General features: G+C 43.8%; 1 protein-coding gene across 12 annotated transcripts in view; it reads left to right on the top strand.

The window, feature by feature from the left end:
• The window catches only part of LOC110503920 (synergin gamma), a 43,541-nt gene that overhangs the window by 3,837 nt on the left and 12,625 nt on the right, over window positions 1-27,079 (top strand). For 4 of the 12 annotated variants that reach the window (XM_021582557.2, XM_021582554.2, XM_021582553.2 and 1 more), the window contains exons 2-16: window positions 5,408-5,448; window positions 7,554-7,690; window positions 8,327-8,454; window positions 8,550-8,655; window positions 8,807-8,921; window positions 9,570-9,971; window positions 11,333-11,611; window positions 13,178-13,243; window positions 13,417-13,613; window positions 15,066-15,332; window positions 17,149-17,285; window positions 18,171-18,286; window positions 18,504-18,569; window positions 19,032-19,064; window positions 19,737-20,735. In XM_021582557.2, coding sequence (XP_021438232.2) covers window positions 5,408-5,448; window positions 7,554-7,690; window positions 8,327-8,454; window positions 8,550-8,655; window positions 8,807-8,921; window positions 9,570-9,971; window positions 11,333-11,611; window positions 13,178-13,243; window positions 13,417-13,613; window positions 15,066-15,332; window positions 17,149-17,285; window positions 18,171-18,286; window positions 18,504-18,569; window positions 19,032-19,064; window positions 19,737-20,735 — 3,089 coding nt within the window. The remainder of the gene's footprint in view (window positions 1-5,407; window positions 5,449-7,553; window positions 7,691-8,326; window positions 8,455-8,549; window positions 8,656-8,806; window positions 8,922-9,569; window positions 9,972-11,332; window positions 11,612-13,177; window positions 13,244-13,416; window positions 13,614-15,065; window positions 15,333-17,148; window positions 17,286-18,170; window positions 18,287-18,503; window positions 18,570-19,031; window positions 19,065-19,736; window positions 20,736-27,079) is intronic. The other 8 variants (XM_021582566.2, XM_021582564.2, XM_021582555.2 and 5 more) reach the window with 7 other exon arrangements.

Genomic DNA, 27,079 nt, shown 5'->3' with positions numbered 1-27,079 from the left:
GACTTTTTCCAAGAATATTTGCGCTGTCCATGCGTTCAGCACATGACCACTCGCATGGCAACATTGTTCTGGCTACTAAGCAAAGACTAGTAACATGTCAAATATTCTATTCTGTTTAATTTTATTTATTTATTTTTCTTATTTCCACAATGTTTCTTTTGACCTACCAAAACGAAAATTATAATGGAGTCCTTTGTGATGGACTTGAACTAGTGGTTTTTCGTTTTTTTCTTAGAGCCTAAAGTAACATAAACGAATGAAAATGCTATTATGTTCTTTTGAAATAATAGTTTTTTAGTTTTCTAATGTGACCTAAGACCTTCATGAACAACCAAATTCTTATTCTTCCGATAGCATTATATGAAATGTATTTATTAGACTGTTAGAATATTAATATGTCGAAAATGTACTTTAGGCTAATGTTTTTTTGAATTGTTATATTTTTACATCGATATATTTCCACAAGTATTTATTAATGCAATTCATGCTTTACAATGGTTTATGTGCTGTTTATCAAGTCTAGGTGCTTATGTTTGCGCACCTTGTGGGTTGATGTGAATCTGATGATTATGCTAAAGAGGATGGCCGGCAACGTTCTCAACTTTCTCTAGTGGGTACTTATAGGCTGAAAGGCCAGGCGGTTATCGTGTTAAACCTGAGCTGCTGTAGTGAAATAAAGCCTTTGCTTTAAATCTCCTCTCAGTTTTTAGCGATTGATGTAGAGGTCTATGAGAAATGGTGAATATTTAGTAAAGTCTTCAGTCCTGCATGAGCCTGTTGATATTGGTGAAGCAGCAGCTCGTCCTACATTAGACTTGAAAAGGCTATCCTCATGACTTTTTCATCAGCAGCTTGGGCCTGAGCTGAGCGGTGTGAATAATGAATGTCTGCCTGCAACGTGCCTATGGACCCGACCAGCCAGGTGATACGGATACTGATGCTGGGGAAACCAAATAGCTTTAGATTAGGCTGGGCCTACAGATTAGATTGGCAAGAGTAGCCTATCTCATATATGGTCTCATTGAAAATAACAGGTGATGTTTGTCTCTGACTAACAAACGTTCTGGAGACATTTCTTGTCCTGGCATTGGTGTACTTTAAGACCATTGGTGGGGGTCAGATATAGGTGAAGTGCTGATTTAGAGTGCTGAGCAGCTGTAGAAACTCCCAACTGAACTCATCTATATTGAAAGCTAAGATCTGTAGAGAATAATGTTTTTCTGGTTCTATTGGTATTATTCAGGCCTCTCCCCCTTCTCTATTAGTAAGCTGTCTACACCCAGCGGGCTGGCTAGTGGTCTCAGATCAGCGAACGTGACCGGGGCTAGCTATGCATAGCTCTGCTGGGTGTGTGTGACTGTGTTAGTGTGTGGTGAAGGCTCTGCGATGTGGTGGACATACTACTTGATGACAATGTTACACACTGAACCAGGGACGGGGAGCAGGCAGGCAGGCAGGCGCTGTGCTGGCAACCTAGCCTGAAATTAATGAGAAACATCCTGATCCCAGGCTGTCAACAGTAGCCAGAGGCGTGAGTCTACTCTTCACGGGCCCTGCTGCCTGGCATAGCACTCTGAGGATGTGTCACAAATGGCACCCTATTACCTATGTAATGCACTACTTTTGACCAGAAAGTCTCACAACATGGGACTAGCACTCTGCTTTGGGCTCCCGAGTGGCGCAGCTGTCTAAGGCACTGCATCTCAGTGCTAGAGGCGTCACGACAGACTGGTTCCTGGTTCTAATCCAGTAACAACTGGCCGTGATTGGGAGTCCCATAGGGTGGCATACAATTGGCCTGTGTTTGGCTGGGGTAAGCCGTCATTGTAAATAAGATTTTGTTCTTAACTGACTTGCCTAGTTAAATAAATGTTAATTAACCTTTCTAGCGCTTGACAACATTCCGCTGAAAAGGCAGTGTGCGAAATTCAAAAATATGTTTTAGAAATATGTAACTTTCACACATTAACAAGTCCTATACAGCAAATTAAAGATAAACATCTTGTTAATCTACCCATCGCATCCAAAAATGCTTTACAGCTAAAGCACAACAAACGATTATGTTAGGTCAGAGGCAAGTCACAAAAACACACAGCCATTTTCCCAGCCAAAGATAGGAGTCACAAAAAGCAGAAATATAGATCAAATTAATCACTAGCCTTTGATGATCTTCATCAGATGACAGTCATAGGACATCATGTTACACAATACATGTATGTTTTGTTCGATAATGTGCATATTTATATCCAAAAATCTCTGTTTACATTGGCGTGTTATGTGCAGTAATGTTTTGATTCTAAAACATCCAGTGATTTTAGCAGAAATACTCATAATAAACATTGCTAAAAGATACTAGTGTTATTCACAGAATTAAAGCTAGACTTTTCCTTAATGCAACCGCTGTGTCAGATTTCAAAAAAACGTTATAATCTGAGAACGGCGCTCAGAACCCAAAACAGCCAGAGTAAAAGCCACCATTTTGGAATCAACAAAGTTAGAAACAACACCATAAATATTCACTTACCTTTGATGATCTTCATCAGAAGGCACTCCCAGGAATCCCAGTTCGACAATAAATGACTGATGTGTTCCATGAAGTTCCATTATTTATGTCCAAATAGCCACTTGTTGTTAGCGTGTTCAGCCCAGTAATCCATCTTCATGAGGCGCGAGCATTTCATCCAGACAAAAACTCAAAAAGTTCCACTACAGTCCTTTAGAAACATGTCAAACGATGTATGGAATCAATCGTTAGGATGTTTTTAACATAAAACATCAATAATGTTCCAACCCGGAGAATTCCTGTCTTCAGAAAATGCACAGGAACACGAGGTAACTCTGTCAGGAGCGCGCGCCATGAGACCGAGGCACTATGCCAGACTCAAACAGGTCTCATGAGCCCCTCCTTTATAGTAGAATCCTCATTCAAATTTCAAAAGACAGTTGACATCATCCATATCTCAATGTGTACTTGGTAGGCAAAGCTTTGAAAGACTACAAACCTTAGATGTATCACTTCCTGGTTGGATTTTTCTCAGGTTTTTGCCTGCCATATGAGTTCTGTTATACTCACAGACATCATTCAGACAGTTTTAGAAACTTCAGAGTGTTTTCTATCCAATACTAATAATAATATGCATATATTAGCATCTGGGACAGAGTAGGAGGCAGTTCACTCTGGGCACGCTATTCATCCAAAAGTGATGTGCTGCCCCCTATCCCAAAAAGGTTAAGTAAAACATCTAAATGAGGCCTATAGGGAGTTGCGATAGGAGAGCTGTACTGTAGCAACAGGTACTAGCTACAGTTTGGAGTTGTGTTGAGCTTGTGGGAAAAGCTCAGCTATGTGTAGCATTCATCTTCAGTTAAAGTGCTTTGATGGGTGAGACTGAGAAATTGTACTCGGATGAATTGCTCAAGACAGGGTTAAGTGTTATTTAATAGGTTCATAGTTAAGTATCATATTAAAGCCGAGCTGTTTAATCAGTCTTTGGGAGGGTACATGACTGGTGCTGGTGCTTCCAGACTTTCAGTATGCACTTTATTTATTCATTATGTCCAAAATGCCAAAAGAGTGAAAGACTTGCAGAAGTATGGTTTACATTAGGTTGCAGTGCAGTCAGTGCACATTGCAGTAGATGGATGCATTACATCATTTAAGGCTCATATGAGGAGTTCATTGATGTTAAAAGATCAGTACTTTTGTTTAAATTCGTTACCAGAGTGAAAAGGAGAAAGCACGTTAGGTCTAATGATACACATGGATCTGGTAGGCTAGTTACTGTGGTAGAAGCACCTTTATGCATGTGACACGGCCCAAGCCTTATATTAGCCCAACAATGTTGGTTGTATCAATGAACACAGGCCTTGTACAATGCAATGGCCTATACAGAGCCCACAGCTGGTATCACTGGCACTGCTGATCTCATTCTGGGTTAATCTGCACTGTTGTTCCAGGGGGTTTCATTTGCTGTGGTTGCGTAGCATAGCACTGCTATGAAAGCTCTGTAAAGCTACAGGCTAAATCTGAGGGAGAACAGATGTGAGCCAGAATGTCTCACTCCACATCAAGCTCAGGTTATGGGAAAGGATCCTGGTATTGTTAATGCATTGTATTATTCAATTTGTAAACAAAGGAATACTGTTTTCTTTTCAAATTATAATTATATGATTCTGGCATCCTAAAATAGAAAAACATAGTTTTTTGTCTCGTATGGCATTTTGATACCTCTGGGAAAGGATTATTTTGACAAGATGGATAAAAAACAGCTTGCAAGTGCTATCTGGATGGATTGATGGATTTGCCTGAAATGGCAGTTGTAAAGTGAAGCTCTAAGGTCCAGTGTACTGCTCTGTAGGATGGACTGGGCTAGTGGGCTTACCTGGGTATTAGTAGTCTCTCTGGATGTTCAGGTGTTATGATGGGCAGCAGGTAGACTAAAGCTGACTGCTTGCATCCTCATCCATCTCTTTTCTCCTCCAGCATCAGTAGGACCATAGAGCTAGTGAGAGGAGGAGTCAGACAAGAAGCAGACTGCATCAAAGTTCCAAGCTGGCCTTGTTGACTCGTTATCCCTCTCTCTTACCTAGTTCTCTGACACGGTCTGTTCTTAGAATCTAGTCTATCTTTTGTGTTTCTATAGATAAATACGTTTCTATAGATTCCTGCTCTTGTCTCCATTTCCCTGCCGTGTCCCGATCTAGACAGATTCTCCATCAATTACGGCACATGAAACGACCACTGACGTGCATTCCATTAAAATCTTTGTCTAGCTGTTATTACTTTACCACTATGGGAAATGACAGAGCATGGATATGCTTGGAGAAGCATTCCAGAACGACTGTTTTCAGAGGAGCTCATTCCCTGATCGATAAATGTTCTTCCGAGCAACAGCAAAGGGTTATTGGATAGATTTTTCTTCCTGCCTGTCAGGTTTAGTGTTCGCGGTCAATGCAATATTTATTCATGCATTCCCTGGAAAGCAGTGAGCTAGAACAATAAGGGCCACACTGGATTCAAGTCCAGGCTGCCTAACCGAACAGAAAAGTGTCCAAAATATAAAGACGGAACAGAAAAAGGGAGGCTAGGTATTGCCACATCACCATACAGCATGTTTATTGTTTTATCTCCAGTTTTGCTAATTCTTTGTGATGTGAATGATGACTCCTTTGTTAAAATGATAGCTATTGTGTCACATTGTTTAAAGTCTGACAAATTATTGGTGTGAACTGATAATGATCCATTTGCTGAATGGTTTTTGATGACTAGTCCAATCTTTCCTACTTTTATGCGATAGCCTATTGTGAGAGAGTTGAATGATTTCAGGCTAAATGTTCTCCATTAGTCTTCCCTTTAGGCTAGTCTCTAGCTGTGTTATTGACCTGTGTTTTTCCTTCCCTCCTGCAGTTTTATTTATCCTGTTGGAGGGGGCCTGGGACCGCCACAAGGTGAGTCATCCTGCACGCTACGTCCCACATGGCACCCTATTCCCTATTTAGTGCAGTACTTTTGACCAGTAGTGCACTATATAGGGAATAGTGTGCCATTTGTGACGCGTCCTGTCAGTCAGCGCTACTTTTCCAAATCTCCCCGGGCACTTTACTCTCTTATGTGCCCTGGTTTCTTGAGACGTTTTTGGATTCAGTAAATAGGCCTAATCAATAACTCATAATGATGTTTATCAGAGTAAAGTCAGTTCAGAGGTGCAGTCTGCGCTATCAACAACAACATCAGTCAAATACAATACATAGGACTTAAACCTAGGGCCTATCTGTTTATAATAGTAGTTTAATAATAGTTTATTAGGTAATTGGGATATTTGATCATCTCACATTGTGATAGTAAGCTCTGGAATTGACCTTGATGACTTAACAATACTAAGCGTTGGTCATTACCCATGACAACTCTCTGGTATCATGTAGCTTATGTTGTAGCTGTGTTATGTATAGGGTGTTTGTTGAGTTTACAATGACACTCTTCATAAACAAACTAGGGCTGGGCAATTCACAAGATATATCTTGATTTACAAAATCATTTTTGTCTCTAAGTAAGCATTGTTGTACAATTTAAAGGTAAAATACACTGCATTTAAAACAGTCAGCAATACTCTAATGAATTCAGGACTAAATATAATCCTTCCACAACCATAAGACCCTCTAATAATTACATTTATTTGATTTAAATAGTTTAACTTGCTTTTTGTTGCAATAATCACTTTTCTGGCTTTCAAGTCTGTCTATGAAAATGCAATTTTTGGTTACAAATTTAACTAGAATATACACAATGCGTATTGACCAATAATGACTGACTTCTTGTAGCAGGTATTAGCCTATAGAGAATGAACACAGGTCTCATCAACAACCTCTCAAGCCCTCGTGCTAGTGATGAGCCAGCTAATCTTTATATTTCAAGTTTAGCCAACTTGAATCTATTTGCAAGCTAACAAAGTTGAACAGTGGAATTGTTATGAACTCACCCTTCTGTCTGTCTCCAACTGTTTGAACAGCATGCTAGCCTTTCCACTTTGTTCAGATGTTGAAATCAACTGGTCTACCTTATTTCTGTGTTATGCTTATTGCACATCTATAAAACACAGACTAGACAGATAGTATAACAGTCGTTGGCTAAAATGCTGCTAGCGGTACGTGGTTCCAATGCCGCGTTGCGACAACCTGAGCATTCATTTTCCAGAATCAATTTTCATTGATCATCTCGTTTTAGTAGTGTCTGCTCATTGCACAATTTGAGTAGTTGAGACATAAAAAGCATATAATTTGAAAAGCTATACAGATCTCTGGTGTAAATGGGGAATGTGCACACAGCGGAGTGAAAGAGAGGAGACTAAAAATACAACATGAGAACAAGCTTATAAACACGAAAAATCATAGAACCTCTTCTTGCGATACAGGCATTTGGAATATCGTGCAAAAACATAAAACGCACGCACACGCACACACACACACACACACACACACACACACACACACACACACACACACACACACACACACACACACACACACACACACTTGTGTCAGTGGCTGTGTTAGGGGTCCTTAGATGTTTCAATACGCATCAGAATGCATGCAGCACTTTGTTTGGATGATCCATAACCCATTATTCAGCCTGGTTGGGGCGTTATATGGTAAATCATGTGGAGGCTCCAGGAGGACTGTCAGCCAGAGCATCTGTGCAAACAAACACACTCTCTCTAGTTCTATTCCCTAGTACTCCTCTGTTTTGCTCTGAGCTGTTACAGCACTCCACTCACACAGGCAAAACAGATTGGGTTGTTGCTGAGCTTCTGTTTACTCTTCCCTGTCCAGGAAATGTGTTTGCAATAATAATTCACTGCACAATGTACATCTAGTCTATGTCCAATAACACACTCCATTCCAGTTGGGCCAACTCTACTTATATTGTCCTCCTTGACAGTACATGTTCACGCTTTAGTTACTACATGCAATCTTTATGGTTTGCAACAGACCTTTGTCAGTGTAGCCTTTTGTAGTGCTTGTGGTTGACTGTACATGTGTGGTGTGTTTTCATCCAGGCATGATGCCCATACAGCAGCAACAACAACAGCAGGGTTTCCCTGGTATGGTCCAAGTCCAAATGCAGCCCAACATGCAAGGGATGATGGGAATGAACTTCGGAGTCCAGATGCCTCCTGGTGCCATGCCTATGCAGGTGTGTTGTGTGTGCGTGCACGGGTGTGTGTATTTGAATGCAATGGCCACAACATATTCCTTTCATTACCCTAGAGTGAAAGGTATTCTGTTTTACATTGCTGTCTCTTTGGTCCTCTGAGGTATTAAATAAGCCAAAAGAAGAAGAAGGGCAAGACAATCTCTCCTGTAATGCTGCTCTTTATAAGAGAGCAGACTGCCTCAAGCTACCGCTCTCATTCAGGCTAGACATTTAGAAGAAGGAGCACTTTGCAGGGCATTGCCTCATCCTCACCAAATCCTCTGCCTTTATCTCTCTTTCATTCAGGCTAAACATTTAGAAGAAGGAGCACTTTGCAGGGCATTGCCTCATCCTCACCAAATCCCCTGCCTTTATTTCTGTCTCTTTGCTCTTTCTTTTATCAAATGACAACTTTTCCTCCATTCACTGCTGAAATGTTAGGACCTCTGTGTTGCATATTGTTAATAGCACACATTATTTCCAGTCTAATCGTGCTTATGTAGTGATTTCTGTGTTAAAACAACTTAGAAAGGCATTGGTTTCCTGACATTGCACTGTGATAATAATGCATGAAAGGAATGCTATGAATGCTAACGAGACCTCCGCTTTGTGTGCGTGCGTGTGTGTTCTGTGCAGGGTGGGATGGCCATGGGGATGCAGGCCCCTGGGATGCAGTTCATGGGCCAGCCGCAGTTCATGGGCATGAGGGGTCCCGGGCCCCAGTACACTGCCGACATGCAGAAACAGATGGCTGAGGAACACCAGTAAGAGTCTCTCTTTCTCTCTACATGTTGTTCTGTCTGTCTATGTGGTCAGTGTGTGTGTTAGCTGTATGCTCTCTGTGTGTTATGTTGTGTAGGAAGCGTCTGGAGCAGCAGCAGCGGATGCTGGAGGAGGACAGGAAGAGGAGGCAGTTTGAGGAGCAGAAACAGAAGCTGAGGCTGCTGAGCAGCGTCAAACCCAAGGTGAGCCACATCATCATCATGCCTGGCTGCTGCCTCAGTCCTGCCTAGTTCCCACAGTGTGATAAAGACACATGGGGCGCAATTTAGGATGCTTCAATGCTGTCATTCTAGATACACTCCCCTCCTGAGCCCTGCTTTTTCCCATCCACAGGGACAGATGGGGGCGAGTCGGGACGACGCGCTGGAGGCCATCAAAGGCAACCTGGACGGGTTCAGCAGAGACGCTAAGATGCACCCCACGCCATCCTCACACCCCAAGAAGCCAGGTACACTCATCAGTACAGTCATTGTCCTTCACTCTGTGTTTCCTCCGTATCTGTCTTCCAGGAGTCAGGACACAGCTCCACTCCCCTGCTGCCTGACTGAACAGCCTCCCCCGAGATTGATAAGGCTGCCTCTGGGGTGTAGGCAGACAGACAGACAGACAGACGAGACAGGCAGACAGACAAACAGGCTGGCTATCAACCTACCTATGTGACAGCAGTTGTTGCAAAGGACAGAGCAGCTTGTATCTGCCTCTGTGTCTCACAAAGATTCTAGCATACTAAGAGAGCAACATAATCTTCTGTTTCTCTGTCACGTTTCACTTTGTTTTAGATCTTCAACTTGACCTACTGTGTGTCTCACTGTCCTTATCTTGTGCATTACAAAAATATGTCTTTTAGCAAACATCAAACTAACCACCGTATTTATTTAGTATTAATTGATCTGACGTCCTTAGTTCATATTAACTATGGACATTATCATATTTATTCATTCATATGATGAACATATTCAACAGTAATTTGCTTAAGAATCCATGGTACGTTTTCTGATCCTGCACCAAATAGCCTTTATGTGTCACTGCTATAGCACTGTGCACTGTGTCCACCTCCCGTCATCGTAGCCTGTGTTGTCTTCCTCCATTTTTACAGACTCATCGCCATCCCACTCTTCTGTCACCTCTCACTCCCCCCCCCCTGCTTTTGATGATGACGAGTTTAGTGACTTTATGCAGGGGCCCGTAGATGCCTCTTCCTCCTTCCCTTCCTCCTCCTCCCTCTTCCCCTCCTCCTCCCAGGTCCATCCCCAGTCTTTAGACCCAGTTCGTAGTCAGAGAACCTCCTCCCCCCCCTCCTTCCAGGTCCATCCCCAGTCTTTAGACCCAGGTCCTGGTCAGAGATCCTCCTTCCCCCCCTCCTCCCAGGCCCATCCCCAGTCTTTAGACCCAGGTCCTGGTCAGAGATCCTTCTCCCAGTCCCTCCCTGCCTCTGTGTCCATTCCTACTGCCACCCAACACTCTACTGGAAACTCCAGCTCTCAATCTGCATTTCAAGGTAACAGTTTTTTTGTTTGCATCAACCTCATAAGTCAGTGTTCATAATCAACCAATAACACAGTTTGGAAGTTATCACCAGTGCTGCTGATGCGACGATAGGCCGTACCGCATCGTGGTGTTGAAAACCCTCTAGCGTCAGACTCGGCTTGTAGTCAGTTTACTGTGTGTAAGCATACAGACGGTACGACAGATGGTCAGATTACTTAAGCCTTTAAGTTAATGCACAATAGAAAGTAAACCATGTGAGTGCCGTACCCAACAACCAGTTCTGTGTTACTGACATTTAGTAAAATACTCCCAGTGGCTCATGTATTTGTACCATCCAGTATGGGCTGGGACTGTTAGTGCTCACTCTGGCTGGCAGATGCCCTGATAAGCCAGTGAGGAAGAGATGGAAGACTCTGACAGACAGTAAACACACCAGGAGGACAGGAGACTTAGGCAGCATCCCAAATGGCACCCTATTCCCTAGTGGAATAGGCAGCGGAAGAGGGTTCTCTTTGAGATGCAGCCGGGCTCTTTGTGTCCCCTGCCTTGTAATCTCCTCGATCATTCCCTGTGTTCTCTGTACGGAGAAGGCCTACAGAGGACACATGCCAGCTGAGAGCTGGTACGCACACGTCTGTCTCCAATCCTTTAAGGAGTTAATGACCTACTTGTCTCCCATCTATAATAAGCCAATTAGGTGGTAGATACATACTGTAGCAAAAAAATGGTCAAACATACGGCCGGATCCGGCCCGCAAGGGGTCCAATCCGGCCTGCAGGTGGTTATTATAAAACATATTTTAAAATGACTGAAACCAAATTGAAACACTGTAGAAATGATAATGAACCTACATTCATACAGTTTCTTGTCTGTGTCCTGCTCGCTAATAATCACTAAAAATGAAAGCTAGACTGTCAGAGAGCATCGAAAATTCAAAAAACGATGGATAGAGGACTATTTTTTGCAAATTATAACACATTTTCAGTGCGGCCCTGTGGACCTCGCTGAAGACCGAATGCGGGCCCCCGGGGCAAATTGAATTTGACTCCCCTACTCTAGCTCTTTGATATGCTGCTAGTGCCATCGACCTAGAAACTGATAGGCTAGCCTATCTGTAGCATTCAGTAAGCGGCCAGAAGCTCCACCTAGGTGCAAAGTTGAACATATTTGTCATGTAATGTGTGAAGCTGCTGATGCACTACAGTTCTACACTCTTACAGTGTCCCTGAGTTTAAATTTGCACACTGAATGACAGCTGTAAAGCAATGATGGTCAGTTTCTGTGAAATCTAAATTCAATATAACTAAGAAACAGGCAGTATGAATGGTTGGGATATCAAGCAGCTATGTTCCTCCTCACCCACCTCTCTAGGCCCGTCCCTGGAAGAGAAACTGTTCTCCTCGTGTGATTTAACGGCTCAAAAGAAGGCCCAGGTTAGCTTTAAGTCCCAGAGGACCCTGGCCCCTTACAGAGCTACAGTCTCGGCCCAGTTTCACTCCAGCACCAAGGCCCGGAACTGGGCTGAGGCTCCTGGGGACCTGAGTTCTGCCTTCACTATAGAAACACCACAACCAGAGGCACCAGCACAGGGGCCCACAGCCCCCTCACCGCAAGCCGACACCCGTCCTCCCCAAACCAGTAGTGACGGTGGTGAGAAAATAAACAATTTCTTAACAGTCTCTCTCTCTGCCTTCGTTCACTGCAGTATTAACACAGTCAACGCAGAGCATGGGGCCTATCTATTTTTTCACTCTCCACTCAAGCTGGCCGAATGCCGAATGCCCCCGATTCCTCTCTTATTTTTCAGCAAACACTTCAACGTTGACTGATAAGACTTCAGAAAATGTGATTTTACTGTTTCTAACCCCGTTACTTCTCTTGATTTTTCAATCTGTAATGGAAATCCTACTAACCACCTCTGGGCTCACAGATTGGTTTGGCAAAGCCTAAACGCTTTTGATGTAATTGATCCTGTTTTGTATGAGTCACTCATAAGGACTAGAGTGTCCCATCTCTGCCTCCTTGGGTAACTGCTTCGGGACTCCTATATAGCTGAGGAATCGTTCTGCTGGGTCTCTTCTCCATCCAGATCTCATTAGGCCTGTCTCACGCTAGCCTGCACAATGTGGAGATCCCCTGGAGGAATACCTGCCTGCTGACTAAATAATTCTCTGTCTGTTCTTCTACTGGGGATCACTTTCCTGCAGACGAACCTCTCTCGCTCTGGCTGTGTCCCAAATGGCCCCCCGTTTTCTATATAGTGTACTACTTTTGACCATAGGGCCCTGTAGGTAATGGGTGTCATTTGATGCAGTCATAGAGAGACTGGCGCATGCTGCTGACTGTTTAGGTTTAACACGGATGAGATGCTACGCTTGGATTGACCCGTTCCTACTGGGGTCCCCTGGGTTTAGACCTGGGGCCTCATTCTTATTCTGCATGCCACTCTGCTACTCTGCTGCTGTCTATTTGGTTTCGTTTGTTGGTCTTTTTCCTCAGTCGCTTGCTGTCTGTCATCCAAGACAATGTAGAGGCTCCTCATCAGAGACTGGGTGAACTGTGATAGAGTTATTTAAGTGTCTGAGATGATTGAGCTGGTCTGATGAGGGGATGATGTAGCCAAGTAGCTGCTTGAGTCAACATTTGTCATTTCGACGTACTAGTCTAATGCATCCATTAAGGCATCTTCCTCTCTGAATGCACCTTATTCAGTGTGTTTTAGGAGCTGCTTTTACACCTGCTGAATCAGTAACTCCACCTTAGTACATTCATGAAAAAATGACCTCATGATTACACAGAATATTTAGATCAATGTCACTATGAATTAAAGAGAGAGGCTCATTTATTTGTTTGAAAACCCAAATCCAACCTTCTCTTCCCCCTCAGGAGCTGTCGGAGTAGTTGGTTCTGGTACAAGGACACATGAATAGTTGTATGAAGCTTAGGGTGTGGAATCCCAAATGGCACCCTATTCCCGTTATAGTGCACTCCTTTTGACCAGATCCATATGGGTTAAAGGTAGTGCATCAGAGTGCCATTTTGGATGTGTCCTTAGTGAATCAGTGCAGTGCAGCATTACATTTCCACTCAGATCTCCAGAAGGTGGAGAATAGTATACAGGCAGGCTCTGGTCTGGTGAGATGCAGAGCAGGTAGTACACCCAGCCCTAAGTCTCTACTTCAGCTCCTAACCTAACTGTCCCTGTGTTGCTGACAGCAGGTGTTGGTGGGTACCCTCAGCCCATGGTACCAGGCTGGCTCTACAACGACAGCCTCATCCCAGGTAAACACCTACGTTTTGGAACAGGTTTCTGCCAATGATGCATTATGTCTATGGTGTCTACTCAGATCCTGTCCAACGCCTTCTCCATTGAGTCAGAGAAAACTTCCTAGTTCTACCCAGTCTTTCTGTAATATGATTGACCTGTTGCTATGCCTTCTCTTTCTCCCTTCCAGAGATGTTCAAAAAGGTCCTGCAGTTCACCATGACTCCGGGGGGCATCGACACAGCCAAGCTCTACCCCATCCTGATGTCCTCAGGCCTGCCCAGGGAAGCACTGGGCCAGATCTGGGCCTCAGCCAATCGCACCACACCTGGCATGCTGACCAAGGAGGAGCTCTACACAGTCCTGGCTCTGATTGGTGTGGCACAGGTAGGCATTTGCATCACCTTACATTTTTTAAAGGGTCAGAGTTATTAACAACAGAAAGATTTGAGGATCTGTTCTGTCATTGGGGACACAAAGTCATCCTTCACCGTCACTGTGATCTTTTCTTCACGTGAAGTAAAGTCCCTAATATTATGTTTCATAGCACCTTACCCACCTTCTGTAGTTAGGCCTACTGCATATTATTATGTGTGCAGTTGATCTTCTAAGAACCGTCTTACAGTCAGTCACCCCAGACATGTGAAAGGGAGACTGATAGTGAGTGACTGTGCTGAATCTCAGCTCTGGGCCCTGGGAGGGTGGTGGTGGTGGTATGACTGAGCTCAGGCAGCCAGGTGAAAGTGACTGAGTCTCTTCTCAGCCTAGTGTGACAGCAGACCTCTTATCTCCCTCGGCCTGGCCCGGCCCTGTCGCTCACCAGCACCCCTGAGAGACTGACAATCCTCTGCACTGCACAACTCACTCTGCACGCCACCGCCACCTGCCACAGCGAGAATAATATCACTTATTCTGTTATGTACGAGTCTTGAGGGAGCGCCGGCATGAGTTGCATCCTTTGTACAATGATGAAAAAGATTGGGAAGCCGCCGCCATTGATGGCTGTTAAAATGGAACTTGACTAATGAATGATTTATTTCAGAAAAACATCTGTCTGGCTCCTGCTGGATGGAATGCAATTATAATAGATGATTGGGTTGGATGAATGGAAAATCTCAATTTTCCAGTGTCACTGCTTTAAAATGATGATGCACTTACAGACAGCACTGCCTATTCACTATATGATGACGGGTGTCTTTGCAAAGTTAATGCCCCTGTCTATGTAACTTTCTAAAAGTCTAACATGTAAAAATCGACATTAACGCATCAAGCAGTTACTGTGACTTTCAGTGATGTCACGCTAAAAGTCCATCATTCAGGGCCTCCCGAGTGGTGCAGCGGTCTAAGGCACTACATTGCAGAGTTAGAGGCGTCACTACAGACCCGGGTTCAATCCCGGGCTGTATCACAACCGTCCGTGATCGAGAGTCCCATACGGCGGCGCACAATTGGCCCAGCGTCGTCCGAGTTAGGGGAGGGTTTGGCTGGGGAGGTTTTACTTGGTTCATCACACTCTAGCGACTCCTTGTGGCGGGCCGGGCGCCTGCAGGCTGACCTCAGTCGTCAGTTGAATGGTGTTTCCTCCGAAACATTGGTGTGGCTGGCTTCCGGGTTAAGCGGGCGGGTGTTAAGCAGCGCAGTTTGGTGGACCATGTTTCAGAGGACTCATGACTCAACTTTTGCCTCCCGATCTCGTTGGGGAGTTGTAGCGATGATACAAGATCGAAATTTGGGAGTAAAACGGGGCATAAATACCATTTAAAATAAATATATCATCATTCAGGAGACGCAGCCTTATCTGAACCTGACCACTGATCCCTGTTCATCCCTCCCCTGCAGAGTGGTCTTCCAGCCATGAATGTGGAGATCCTGAGCCAGTTTCCCTCTCCCCCGGTGCCCAACCTGCCTGCCCTGGCCATGGCTATGGCCACTGTCATGCCCCAGCAGCACCAACACCAGCAGCCCATGATGACTCAGCCCCCTGTCCCCGTGTCCATGGCCATGCCTACCCCAGCACCAGCAGTCATGGGCAGGGCTCCTCCTGGAGCTCCTCTACCCTCTGCCCAACTTCCCACCAACTTCATCACCAACTTCCCACATTTGCAGGTATCACATCCAGCCAATGAGCCAACCAAGCTTCTCCATAGTACAGTGCCTTGCGAAAGTATTCGGCCCCCTTGAACTTTGCGTCCTTTTGCCACATTTCAGGCTTCAAACATAAAGATATAAAACTGTATTTTTTTGTGAAGAATCAACAACAAGTGGCACACAATCATGAAGTGGAACGACATTTATTGGATATTTCAAACTTTTTTAACAAATCAAAAACTGAAAAATTGGGCGTGCAAAATTATTCAGCCCCCTTAAGTTAATACTTTGTAGCGCCACCTTTTGCTGCGATTACAGCTGTAAGTCGCTTGGGGTATGTCTCTATCAGTTTTGCACATTGAGAGACTGAAAATTTTTCCCATTCCTCCTTGCAAAACAGCTCGAGCTCAGTGAGGTTGGATGGAGAGCATTTGTGAACAGCAGTTTTCAGTTCTTTCCACAGATTCTTGATTGGATTCAGGTCTGGACTTTGACTTGGCCATTCTAACACCTGGATATGTTTATTTTTGAACCATTCCATTGTAGATTTTGCTTTATGTTTTGGATCATTGTCTTGTTGGAAGACAAATCTCCGTCCCAGTCTCAGGTCTTTTGCAGACTCCATCAGGTTTTCTTCCAGAATGGTCCTGTATTTGGCTCCATCCATCTTCCCATCAATTTTAACCATCTTCCCTGTCCCTGCTGAAGAAAAGCAGGCCCAAACCATGATGCTGCCACCACCATGTTTGACAGTGGGGATGGTATGTTCAGGGTGATGAGCTGTGTTGCTTTTACGCCAAACATAACGTTTTGCATTGTTGCCAAAAAGTTCAATTTTGGTTTCATCTGACCAGAGCACCTTCTTCCACATGTTTGGTGTGTCTCCCAGGTGGCTTGTGGCAAACTTTAAACGAAAGTTTTTAATGAATATCTTTAAGAAATGGCTTTCTTCTTGCCACTCTTCCATAAAGGCCAGATTTGTGCAATATACGACTGATTGTTGTCCTATGGACAGAGTCTCCCACCTCAGCTGTAGATCTCTGCAGTTCATCCAGAGTGATCATGGGCCTCTTGGCTGCATCTCTGATCAGTCTTCTCCTTGTATGAGCTGAAAGTTTAGAGGGACGGCCAGGTCTTGGTAGATTTGCAGTGGTCTGATACTCCTTCCATTTCAATATTATCGCTTGCACAGTGCTCCTTGGGATGTTTAAAGCTTGGGAAATCTTTTTGTATCCAAATCCGGCTTTAAACTTCTTCACAACAGTATCTCGGACCTGCCTGGTGTGTTCCTTGTTCTTCATGATGCTCTCTGCGCTTTTAACGGATCTCTGAGACTATCACAGTGCAGGTGCATTTATACGGAGACTTGATTACACACAGGTGGATTGTATTTATCATCATTAGTCATTTAAGTCAACATTGGATCATTCAGAGATCCTCACTGAACTTCTGGAGAGAGTTTGCTGCACTGAAAGTAAAGGGGCTGAATAATTTTGCACGCCCAATTTTTCAGTTTTTGATTTGTTAAAAAAGTTTGAAATATCCAATAAATGTCGTTCCACTTCATGATTGTGTCCCACTTGTTGTTGATTCTTCACAAAAAAATACAGTTTTATATCTTTATGTTTGATGCCTGAAATGTGGCAAAAGGTCGCAAAGTTCAAGGGGGCCGAATACTTTCGCAAGGCACTGTATATACAGATACATGTGGTTTAATTTCACATTATGTATAATTATAGAATTTATGCCATTTAGTAGACGCTTTTATCCAAAGTGTGTTCATTCATTCTGTGTTTACTCACTCATGTGTCCATCGTCTTGGTGGTGTGTTTAGGGGAAAGCAGACGATGATGACTTCCAGGACTTCCAGGAGGCCCCCAGGGCAGGAGGAGGGGACCAGTCCTTCACTGAATTCCAGGGGGAGTCAGGGCAAACCTTCCCCACCAACACACCTTCTCTGCACCAGAACAGGTACGGTACAGACTGACTGACTTCAGTTCAGTGGCTGGATCAGTGTTTGATATTACTTTAAATAAGATGATGCATTCTGTATGGAAGTAAAGCTGAATGCTACATCTTATACAGGTATTGTGGGTAACAAGTACATGGTCTCTTAGTTGCTTGTAATAGTCTCTCCAGCGTTACAATTGCATCTCACCATCTCTTAATGAGTTTCTTTATATTACTTTTCAAACCCTGTGTGGGGAGTGTCCCTCAGGAAGAGGCAGCCCAAAGCCAGTTATCTTACAAGACAAAGAACAAAGAGAATGTGGAAATAAAGGTTCTCACGTCTGAATGGCATGGTGGCATAGTCCTTTACAATCCCCTTCCTCTCTCCCCAAAAACAAAATTGTTTCCTCCTGCGTATCTCCCCCCCACCCCGGTATCAGATCACTGTCTAATTGAAAGGGAGACTGAAAAACCCCACGCTGAATCGTCAGGATAGACAGCTGGCTCTCACAGCAGCTGTAGAATGGCTCTTAACAACATGATGGTCAGTTGAAGGCAAGGCATCAGGAGAGATCCCTCATTCCCTCCAGGCTTTTGATTCCCTCTGTCTTATCTGTGGGACTGTATGGTGTAAAACTGCCATGAGATCTCACCATTGTAAGTGTCCAATCTACTCAGGCAGCTTAAAGGGATTAAGGTAGGGGAGATGGGTGCAGCATTGACCCCCAGACTGCGTCCAAAAATCCCTACATACATAGTCCACTACTATTCCCTACATACATTTCCTACAAACATAGCGCACTCTGGTCATAAGTAGTGCACTATATAGGCAATAGGGTGCAACTTGGGACACAGCCCCAGACTCCCCTGTGGACTGAGCATGGTGTATTGTCTGTCTGTCTGCAGTGCTCCTGCCATTCTGACTCCGGTCTCTGGCTCCTCCTCGTCATCTTCTGATAAGTATGCTGTCTTCAAGCAGCTCTCGGTGGAGCAGCCTCCAGAGCCCTCTCAGCCTGCCTCAGGTACACACCCTCCTGGCCCTACATCACACCTCAACTATTCACTGCTCATCCTCCACCACAACTAACAGATGTGTAGGAAATAGACATTGTTCATGTTGTTTGTCATAGAATACTTACCTAATAGTCTTTGTGTGGTATTGTAGTACAGTACATTTCTTGCCTGCCAGATATGCTGTCATTTATCATTCAGCTGTTTTGTTTATCTCGTTTGACCCAGATTTTGGCGGAGACAAATACAGTGTGTTCCGACAGCTAGAGCCACCAGGTGACAGGAAACCAGTAGGTAAGTAGAGCTCTCCCTCCTCCCTGGCTCTGGGCTGGGTCACACACACACACAGAGTTCCCAAGCCAACCCCTACAGCTCCCAAGCCTTCTCTCAGAGAGTGCATAGTGGGGACTGGGCTCTGAGATGGTCCCTGTACTCAACAGATGGCTAGAGGAAGAAACTGACAGACCTTCAAACACAAAGTCACAGCAGCCTTGGAGGAGAAAATATGTTTGATGACTTGTTTTTGTAGGTAGACCGAAATAGCCATGTGTTCTACCTAGATTTAGACCAATGTAGAGCTGTGTAAATGGGAAGGGGTTAGAGACTGAGTACCAAGAAGAATACTATTTCCGAGTGCTGTGTTTGCTCTGTAGTGTGTGTGCTTTTATCTTGCGCACATTTCCAGAGTGTTCAGTACATTCAGAAGTCGCCCTGATGTAGGTCTGTTTCCTGCTGTTCCCTGTTTCACTAGAACAGTTTCCGATGGGGACAGCAGCTCTCACGACTCCAGTAAGTCCCGCCTGAGTCTGATTGCAGTGACCTTTCCTGTGTGCTGCCTGCCAGGCTCATTCTCCATAATGAGCACATTAGTTCTCTCTCTCCCACAAAACAGCAGTGGTGTGAACACCATTTCCTGCTTCTGTTACTGCAGAGGTGTAGCAGCCACTACAACCACAACTCTACCCACTTTTCCGCTGTGCTTTTCTAGAGCCCTCCTGTCATGATTGAAGTAAAATGTGTGGTTTGGGAATAAGATGCTGTTCTAAAAATCGAAAACACTACTGAGACTTGGGAGGAAGTCTGTAGATGGTAGGGAGTTCTTTCCCACGGTTAGGGACTGACAGACGACTGTTGCATGTTGTGGTGTTGTGTGTGTCTCTGTAGAGAGCCCAGACTGGTTTGTGTACTGCTGTGTGCTGCTGCTGTTCTTTCATAGCAGTGTGTCTCTGGACTACAGCCCAGCGCAGGTCTCTTCACTGCTTGAAATTCACCACGCGTCTCTGTTATGTTACAGAGGCGTAACTAATCCGCCTCTCTCTTTCTTGTAGGATTGTGAAATGATTAAAAAAATCTGGAACTGAGGCGACTGATGTTACTCTGTGTCATGCCAATGTCCTTCCTGTCTGGCTGCTGTGTTAAATGCTTTTGCAATCCTCTTCAATTGTTCTATTTGTTTCGCAGGGGAAGGATTTGCCGATTTCAAGTCTGCCAGCGTGGATGATGGCTTCACAGACTTTAAAACCTCCGACAGCATCTCTCCACTAGACCCTCCAGACCAGGCCAAGATGTTTCAGCCAGCCTTCCCTCCTGCTTTCCCTAACTCTCAGTCTCTACCGCAACTACAAAATCAGATACATCTACATCAACAACCAGCAGTCTCTCTCTCTCAGCCTAAAAACCCTCTCAACATGGCTGACCTGGATCTCTTCTCCTCTATGGCTCCCTCAGCCCCCACCCCTGCTGAGACCAAGCCCAGTCCCTTCCCCTCTGTGCCCCCCTCCCTAGTGCTCCCACCAGGTGGGGCTAAGCCCCCTGGGGGAGGGGCTGAGGACTTTGGCAACTTTGCCCTCTTCGGCCCCGCCTCGTCTTCTGAGGCTGTTCCTATTGGCACTGCTCTGGGAGGGGGCGTGGCAGCATCTCAGGATGACTTTGCAGACTTCATGGCTTTCGGCAGCTCTGGGGGGGAGGCCAAGGGTGAGGGGTTGAGGTCTGGAGAGGGCAGGGCAGAGGGGAGAGGAGAGACCACCATCGCTCCACAGCTGCCCCAGCAGGGCTCTGACAAGTACGACGTGTTCAAGCAGCTGTCTCTGGAGGGAGGCTTGGCGTACGACGACAACAAGGAGAGTGCCGGCGGCTCGTTCTCGTCACTCAGGAGCGAAGCAGATGACTTCGCCGACTTCCAGTCATCCAAGTTCTGCACGGCGCTGGGGGCCTCGGAGAAGAGCCTGGTGGATAAGGTGTCAGCCTTCAAACACGGAGGCAAGGAGGACTCGGCTTCAGTTAAGTCCCTAGACCTCCCATCCATCGGGGGCAGCAGCGTGGGCAAAGAGGACTCTGAGGACGCTCTGTCAGTGCAGCTGGACATGAAGCTGTCGGACATGGGTGGAGACCTGAAGCACGTGATGTCAGACAGCTCTCTGGACCTGCCGGGTCTCTCGGCCCACCAACCCCCCGCCTCAGGTGAGGAACTAGTGCGCCTCCTCTGGTGAGGCCCCGTCCAGTCACACATAGAGAACCAATCGTAGGCCTGGCGGTGGCCTCTCTGTCTCCACCCCCCTCAGTGCCCCTTAGCGCCCATTAAACTAGGGTTTAGACTAGAGGGCAAAGCAGTGAGCTAGCTCAACCACATTACTGCTAAATCATGATGAGACACACCCACCAGTCATTCATTCCCAAACCCATCATTACCTGGTATTAAATTCAGCATTTTTATTCACCTAATATTTATTATTTATTTATTTATTTATTTATTTATTAAACTTATTAAGATACTTTTGATTAATTAATTATTTATTACTAATTTGTTTAGAATTTGTAGCACAGTCAAAAAGCACAGGCCTCCTCTGATGAGAGACAGTCAGGTTGATGTGATGCAGTCACGCTGCTCTATGAGACCACTGGCCTTCATTCCCTGTCTGTGCTGTCATAGCACACATCGCTCATCTCCTCAATGCACCTTTTGTCTCCCCAGCCTTGGTTGTGTGTTGAGTGATGCAACTAAAATGGCTGAATGCAGATTAACGCAGAGCCATGTAATGGTGATGGGCCTCTGTACCAGGAGATGGATTTTATTGATCACTTTCAGAATGCCCAGTTACTGTATGCTGCAATAGGCTTTACCTTTACTCACAGCAAGCCAAATTCTTCCTCAGATTTATTATATTGATGCTTCATGCTCAGTTATCAAATCAAAACATGATGATAATAAGAGGCATACAAGGAACATTTGTAAAGATGTTCCTTGAGCGTGGACATACACTGCATTCGGAAAGTATTCAGACCCCTTGACTTTTTCCACATTTTGTTACATTACAACATTATTCTAAAATTGATGTAATTGTTTTTTGTCCTCAACAATCATAATCATAATGACAAGGCAAAAACAGGTTTTTAGATTTTTTTGCAAAAATAAATATAAATAAAATGAAATGTCACATTTACTTAAGTATGCAGACCCTTTACTCAATACTTTGTTGAAGTACCTTTGGCAGCAATTACAGCCTCAAATCTTGTTGGGTATGACGCTACAGGCTTGGCACACCTGTTTCTTAAATGATTCTCTCCAGATCCTCTCACGCTCTGTCAGGTTGGATGGCGTCTCACCAGAGAGGTTTGATCGGGTTCAAGTCCAGGCTCTGGCTGGGCCACTTAAAGACATTCAATGACTTGTCCCAAAGCCACTCCTGCGTTGTCTTGGCTGTGTGCTTAGGGTCATTGTCCTGTTGGAAGGTGAACCTTCGTCCCAGTCTGAGGTCCTGAGCGCTCTGGAGCAGGTTTTCATCAAGAATCTCTCTGTACTTTACTCCGTTAATCTTTTCCTCGATCCTGACTAGTCTCCCAGACCCTGTTGCTGAAAAACATCCCCACATGATGATGCCACCACCATGCTTCACCGTACGGATGGCAAGGTTTCCTCCAGATGTGATGGTTGGCATTCAGGCCAGAGTTCAATCTTGGTTTCCTCAGACCAGAGCATCTTGTTGCTCATGGTCTGAAAGTCCTTTCGGTGTCTTTTTGGTAACTCCAAGCAGGCTGTCATGTGTCTTTTACTGAGGAATGGCTTCCGTCTGGCCACTTTACCATAAAGGCCTGATTGATGGAGTGTTGCAGAGATTGTTGTCCTTCTGGAAGTTTTTCCCATCTCCAGAGAGGAACTCTGGAGCTCTGTCAGAGTGACCATCGGGTTTTTGGTCAACTTCCTGAACAAGGCCCTTCTCCCCTGATTTCTCAGCTTGGCTGGGCGGCCAGCTTTAGGAAGAGTATTGGTGGTTCCAAACTTCTTCCGTTTAAGAATGATGGAGGCCACTGTTCTTGGGGATTTTCAATGTCGCAGAATTATTTTGGTACCCTTCCCCAGATCTGTGCCTCCACACAATCCTGTCTTGGACCATTCCTTCGACCTCACGGCTTGGTTTTTGCTCTGACATGCACTGTCTTCTGTGGGACCTTATATGGACAGGTGTGTGTCGTTCCAAATCATGTCCAATCAATTGAATTTACCACAGGTGGACTCCAATCAAGTTGTAGAAACATCTCAAGGATGACCAATGGAAACAGGATTCACCTGAGCTCAATTTCGAGTCTAATAGGAAATGGTCTGAATACTTATGTCGATAAGGTATTCTTTTTTTATTCTGTTTTTTATTTTCAATCATTTCTAAAATCCAGTTTTTTCTTTGTCATTGTGGGGTATCTGTAGATTGATGAGGAAAAAATGTATATAATAACTTTTAGAATAATGCAACAACGTAACAGAATGATTACTTTCCGAATGCACTGTACTTAAGTATTATGTGAAAAGAAAGTATTTATCAAAAGGCAAAAAGTATTTATGAATGGCAGAAATCACCTACAGTTTATCATATCACACAGTTTATCTTATTGCATTGAGTAAATTGTTTTGATTGCTCGTTGTGTTTTGGTATGTGTGAGTGTGATTGCTTGGTTGTGTTTTGTATGTGTACGAGTGAGTTTTCCTACTGTGTGTGAGAGAGTACCCATATAGTATTCCTTGACACTCCCAGTGTTGGGTATCAGTCTCCCATAGTGCTTTTGCTCCATCTCCCTAAACCTAAGTGGTCTCTTGGCCCTGACCCCACAAAGCCCACATCACTACAAAGAGATCAGAGGTTAGCGGACCAGGGTACTGAACCTCTAAATGGAAACACTCTCATGGAATCTAATTAGCCTTAATGTCCAGGCATTGTCCATATCAGCACCCTTCTCCCCTCTCATGATCGTAATTAATTTACCAAGCATTTCATCTTCCATGTCACGTCTCATATTCCTCTGAGTACATTCAAGGTCTCTCCTTACATCCCCTGTGTGTGAGCAGCACACTCCTTTTAACACCCATGTGCTTATCTATTGGCATAAGTGTGCAGTGAGATGTCCTTATAGCCTATAATATTTCAACACTAGCCAACATATCAGTTTATTGGTTTTAGCAGTTCGGGCAAAGAGGCATCACAATCAAGTTCCGTCTAGGAATTCACCATTTTAGTTATTCTAAATTGGGAAATGATCAATGTAATGACACCCATTTTTTTTGTTTAAGTTTTATTGCACATGAGAATAAATCAACTTTCAGTTGAACTGAAATGGTTAGGCTACTCTCGAAGGAGAGAGTAAGACAATGAGCAATGGCAACGGATCCCGGAGCTGCAGCAAAATGGTTGCCGTTAACATGATGGAGATAGTGTAGTGGAGCGGTGAAAACATTCCTCAGAACCTGTTAATTGCTGCTCTCTTTTATTCTGGCCCAAGTTCATCCAATCAGTATTTTTGTTTCTGGACAGCACCAATCAATTCTCATCTTTAAGAAAGCGTACAGTAGCAGGCCTTGGAGTGTGAAAGCCTCAACATGCTTGCACTGTGTTCAATCCTGGAGAAAATGTAACCAACCTTAAAGAGACAGTATTTATTTCCCCCACCCGGGCTCCTTTGGGTCAGAGCAGCTCAAAAGGAAGCCTTTTCATTTGTCTTTGATATTCAGGTATGTTTTGCTATGTGTTGGTCTACGAACAGGCTCCTTGAGAACACACTGAAGTTAGTGATACCCTCCCTGCCTTGCTTTTTTGCTGCAGTGTGCCTGCCTGTTCAATTTGTGAAATTGACAAGAACATATTATAGGATGCCATTTTTCTGCTTAACAGTGTTACTAGTTGTTTTTATTAAAGAAAATTTTAAAAAAAATACTAAATGTATACAGATTTAATAGTGTATTTTTATTACAGGAAAATGAATTCTTATTTATTTTCAAACTAGATAGACTTCCTGATATTGTTTTAAACTGTGTTGTGTAAACTATTTGAAGATGAAATGTATTTATGAGGATAGCCTAGTTATGGAAAATATTTTAGATTGGTTCAGAATCAAAGATGGATTATTATCTTGAGAAACCCTGTCTTGCTGTTAGTTATTGAATGAGTCTTATTAAGCTTGTACACAGGAGCGTTGAACTAATAGGTAGCAAGAGAAAAATTATACTGTCTCTTTAAATCTATTTTGTCACCTGTGATTGGACAAGATGAAGAACCTCTGAGGTCTTGTGGTAAGATAGCCTGCTTTGTTTCTTTAACCCTTTGAGAGCTTGAGCAGAATGGTTTTATGAAGAATCATAATGGAGAAAAATGGAGTTGGATCACTTGACAAGTTTACACACACCACCGTTCAAAAGTTTGGGGTAACTTAGAAATGTCCTTGTTTTTGAAAGAAAAGGCTATTTTTTTGTCCATTTTAAAATAACATCAAACTGATCAGAAATACCGCGTAGACATAGTTAATGTTGTAAATGACTATTGTAGCTGGAAATGGCTGATTTAAAAAAAATGGAATATCTACATAGGCGTACAGAAGCCCATAATCAGCAACCATCACTGCTGTGTTCAAATGGCACGTTGTGGTAAGTAATCCAAGTTTAGCATTTTAAAAGGCTAATTGATCATTAGAAAACCCTTTTGCAATTATGTTAGCACAGCTGAAAACTGTTGTACTGATTTAATGAAGCAATAAAACTGTCCTTCTTTAGACTAGTTGAGTATCTGGAGCATCAGCATTTGTGGGTTTGATTACAGGCTCAAAATGGCCAGAAACAAAGAACTTTCTTCTGAAACTCGCTGTTCTGTGAAGAGAGTAGTACGTGATCTTCAGTTTCTTGACAATTTCTCGCATGGAATAGCCTTCATTTCTCAGAACAAGAATAGACTGATGAGTTTCAGAAGAAAGTTCTTTGTTTCTGGCCCTTTTGAGCCTGTTGGAGCTGATGCTCCAGATACTCAACTAGTCTAAAGAAGGACAGTTTTATTGCTTCATTAAATCAGTACAACAGTTTTATTGCGTCTTAATTAGCACAACAGTTTTCAGCTGTGCTAACATAATTGCAAAAGGCTTTTCTAATGATCAATTAGCCTTTTAAAAGGATAAATCTTGGATTAACTAACACAACATGCCATTGGAACACAGGAGTGATGGTTGCTGATAATGGGCCTCTGTACGCCTATGTAGATATTCCATAAAAAGTCTGCTGTTTCCAGCTACAATAGTAATTTACAACATTAGCAATGTCTACACTGTATTTCTGATCAATTTGATGTTATTTTAAATGGACAAAAAATGTGCTTTTCTTTAAAAACAACGACATTTCTAAGTGACCCAAAACTTGTGAATGGTAATGTACATGTGCTAAACAATGGATTTGGTGATCCATACCTCTCCTCCAACTTCTCAGAAATAGAATGTAAGGCAATGTAATGCCTCTGAGTCCTATTGGATGTAGTAGACTGTAGAAATGTATCCTATTTATATGATGTTGTCATTATGTAGTAGGACACAAAGTTTTGATTTAAAAATGACAAAACCGGTATTTATTTTATCTCTAAAGTCTGCCGTTGACATTTGAGTTTCTATCATGGCGAGAATAGTAGAGAAGCGTTCAGGTCCTCAAAGGGTTAATCACTCTCCTGCCTTGAACCTGTCCTTTAAATCACCTTGGCTTTTTCAAGTGTTCTGTATTCAATTATCTTTCTATCAATCAACCTGTTGCTTTCCACCCTGTTAGTACAACTACAGTGTGTCGTCTTCTACCGAGATTTACTCATTTTAGTCTGTGAATGTGCCTTCTCATTCTGCTTTCTGCAGCTATATTCTTCTGGGGGGTTTTCTTTCTTTTACCGTTTTCTCTGTTTGTTTCTCTTCTTCTTTTCTGACTGCATGCCCTTGTGTTCTAAATTATTCAAATATACTTTTACAAGTGTTAGTTTGGCAAACCTCTTGTAACAATAGACCTCTCTCAGAGTATTTTGTGATCTTTCTCGCTCTCTTAACCCATGTTGTCGTAATAAATATTACTATTGGTATTGCTGAAATGCGTACCGTCTTATTTTCTCCCTTTCCTATCCTCAGAGGCCAGATAATGTTTAGCTACATTAGGCTTACTACTACACTAGCTCCTTGTCAATTTCACAAATTGCTTTTTTGCGTGCAAGGGTTCTGTCACTCATGAGGCAACGCTGACTGGGGTCCACACATTCCTGCAGGTTATACTGGATCTTAGGAGGAGTGTGTATCTCTGAGTGTTTGGGTGTGTGACTGTGCGAGCACTTGTAAGACTGTGTGCTTGTTTATGTTACCGGTAGTTATACAATTCCTGCCCGATATATTATGAATTGAACAGTGTTCTGCTTGTACAACACAGTTTGTGGGGTAGACAATCAATACAGAGACAGAACGGCTCCACTCCACTACTGAGGTTGCCATGGCAATCTGTCATGAAACGGATGTAATTTTGTATCATCATGTTAGCA

Source organism: Oncorhynchus mykiss, chromosome 24 (assembly GCF_013265735.2).
Source record: "Oncorhynchus mykiss isolate Arlee chromosome 24, USDA_OmykA_1.1, whole genome shotgun sequence".
Lineage (NCBI taxonomy): Eukaryota > Metazoa > Chordata > Actinopteri > Salmoniformes > Salmonidae > Oncorhynchus > Oncorhynchus mykiss.
The sequence above is the reverse complement of the archived record's forward strand: the minus strand, read 5'-3'. Positions and strand labels throughout refer to the sequence as shown.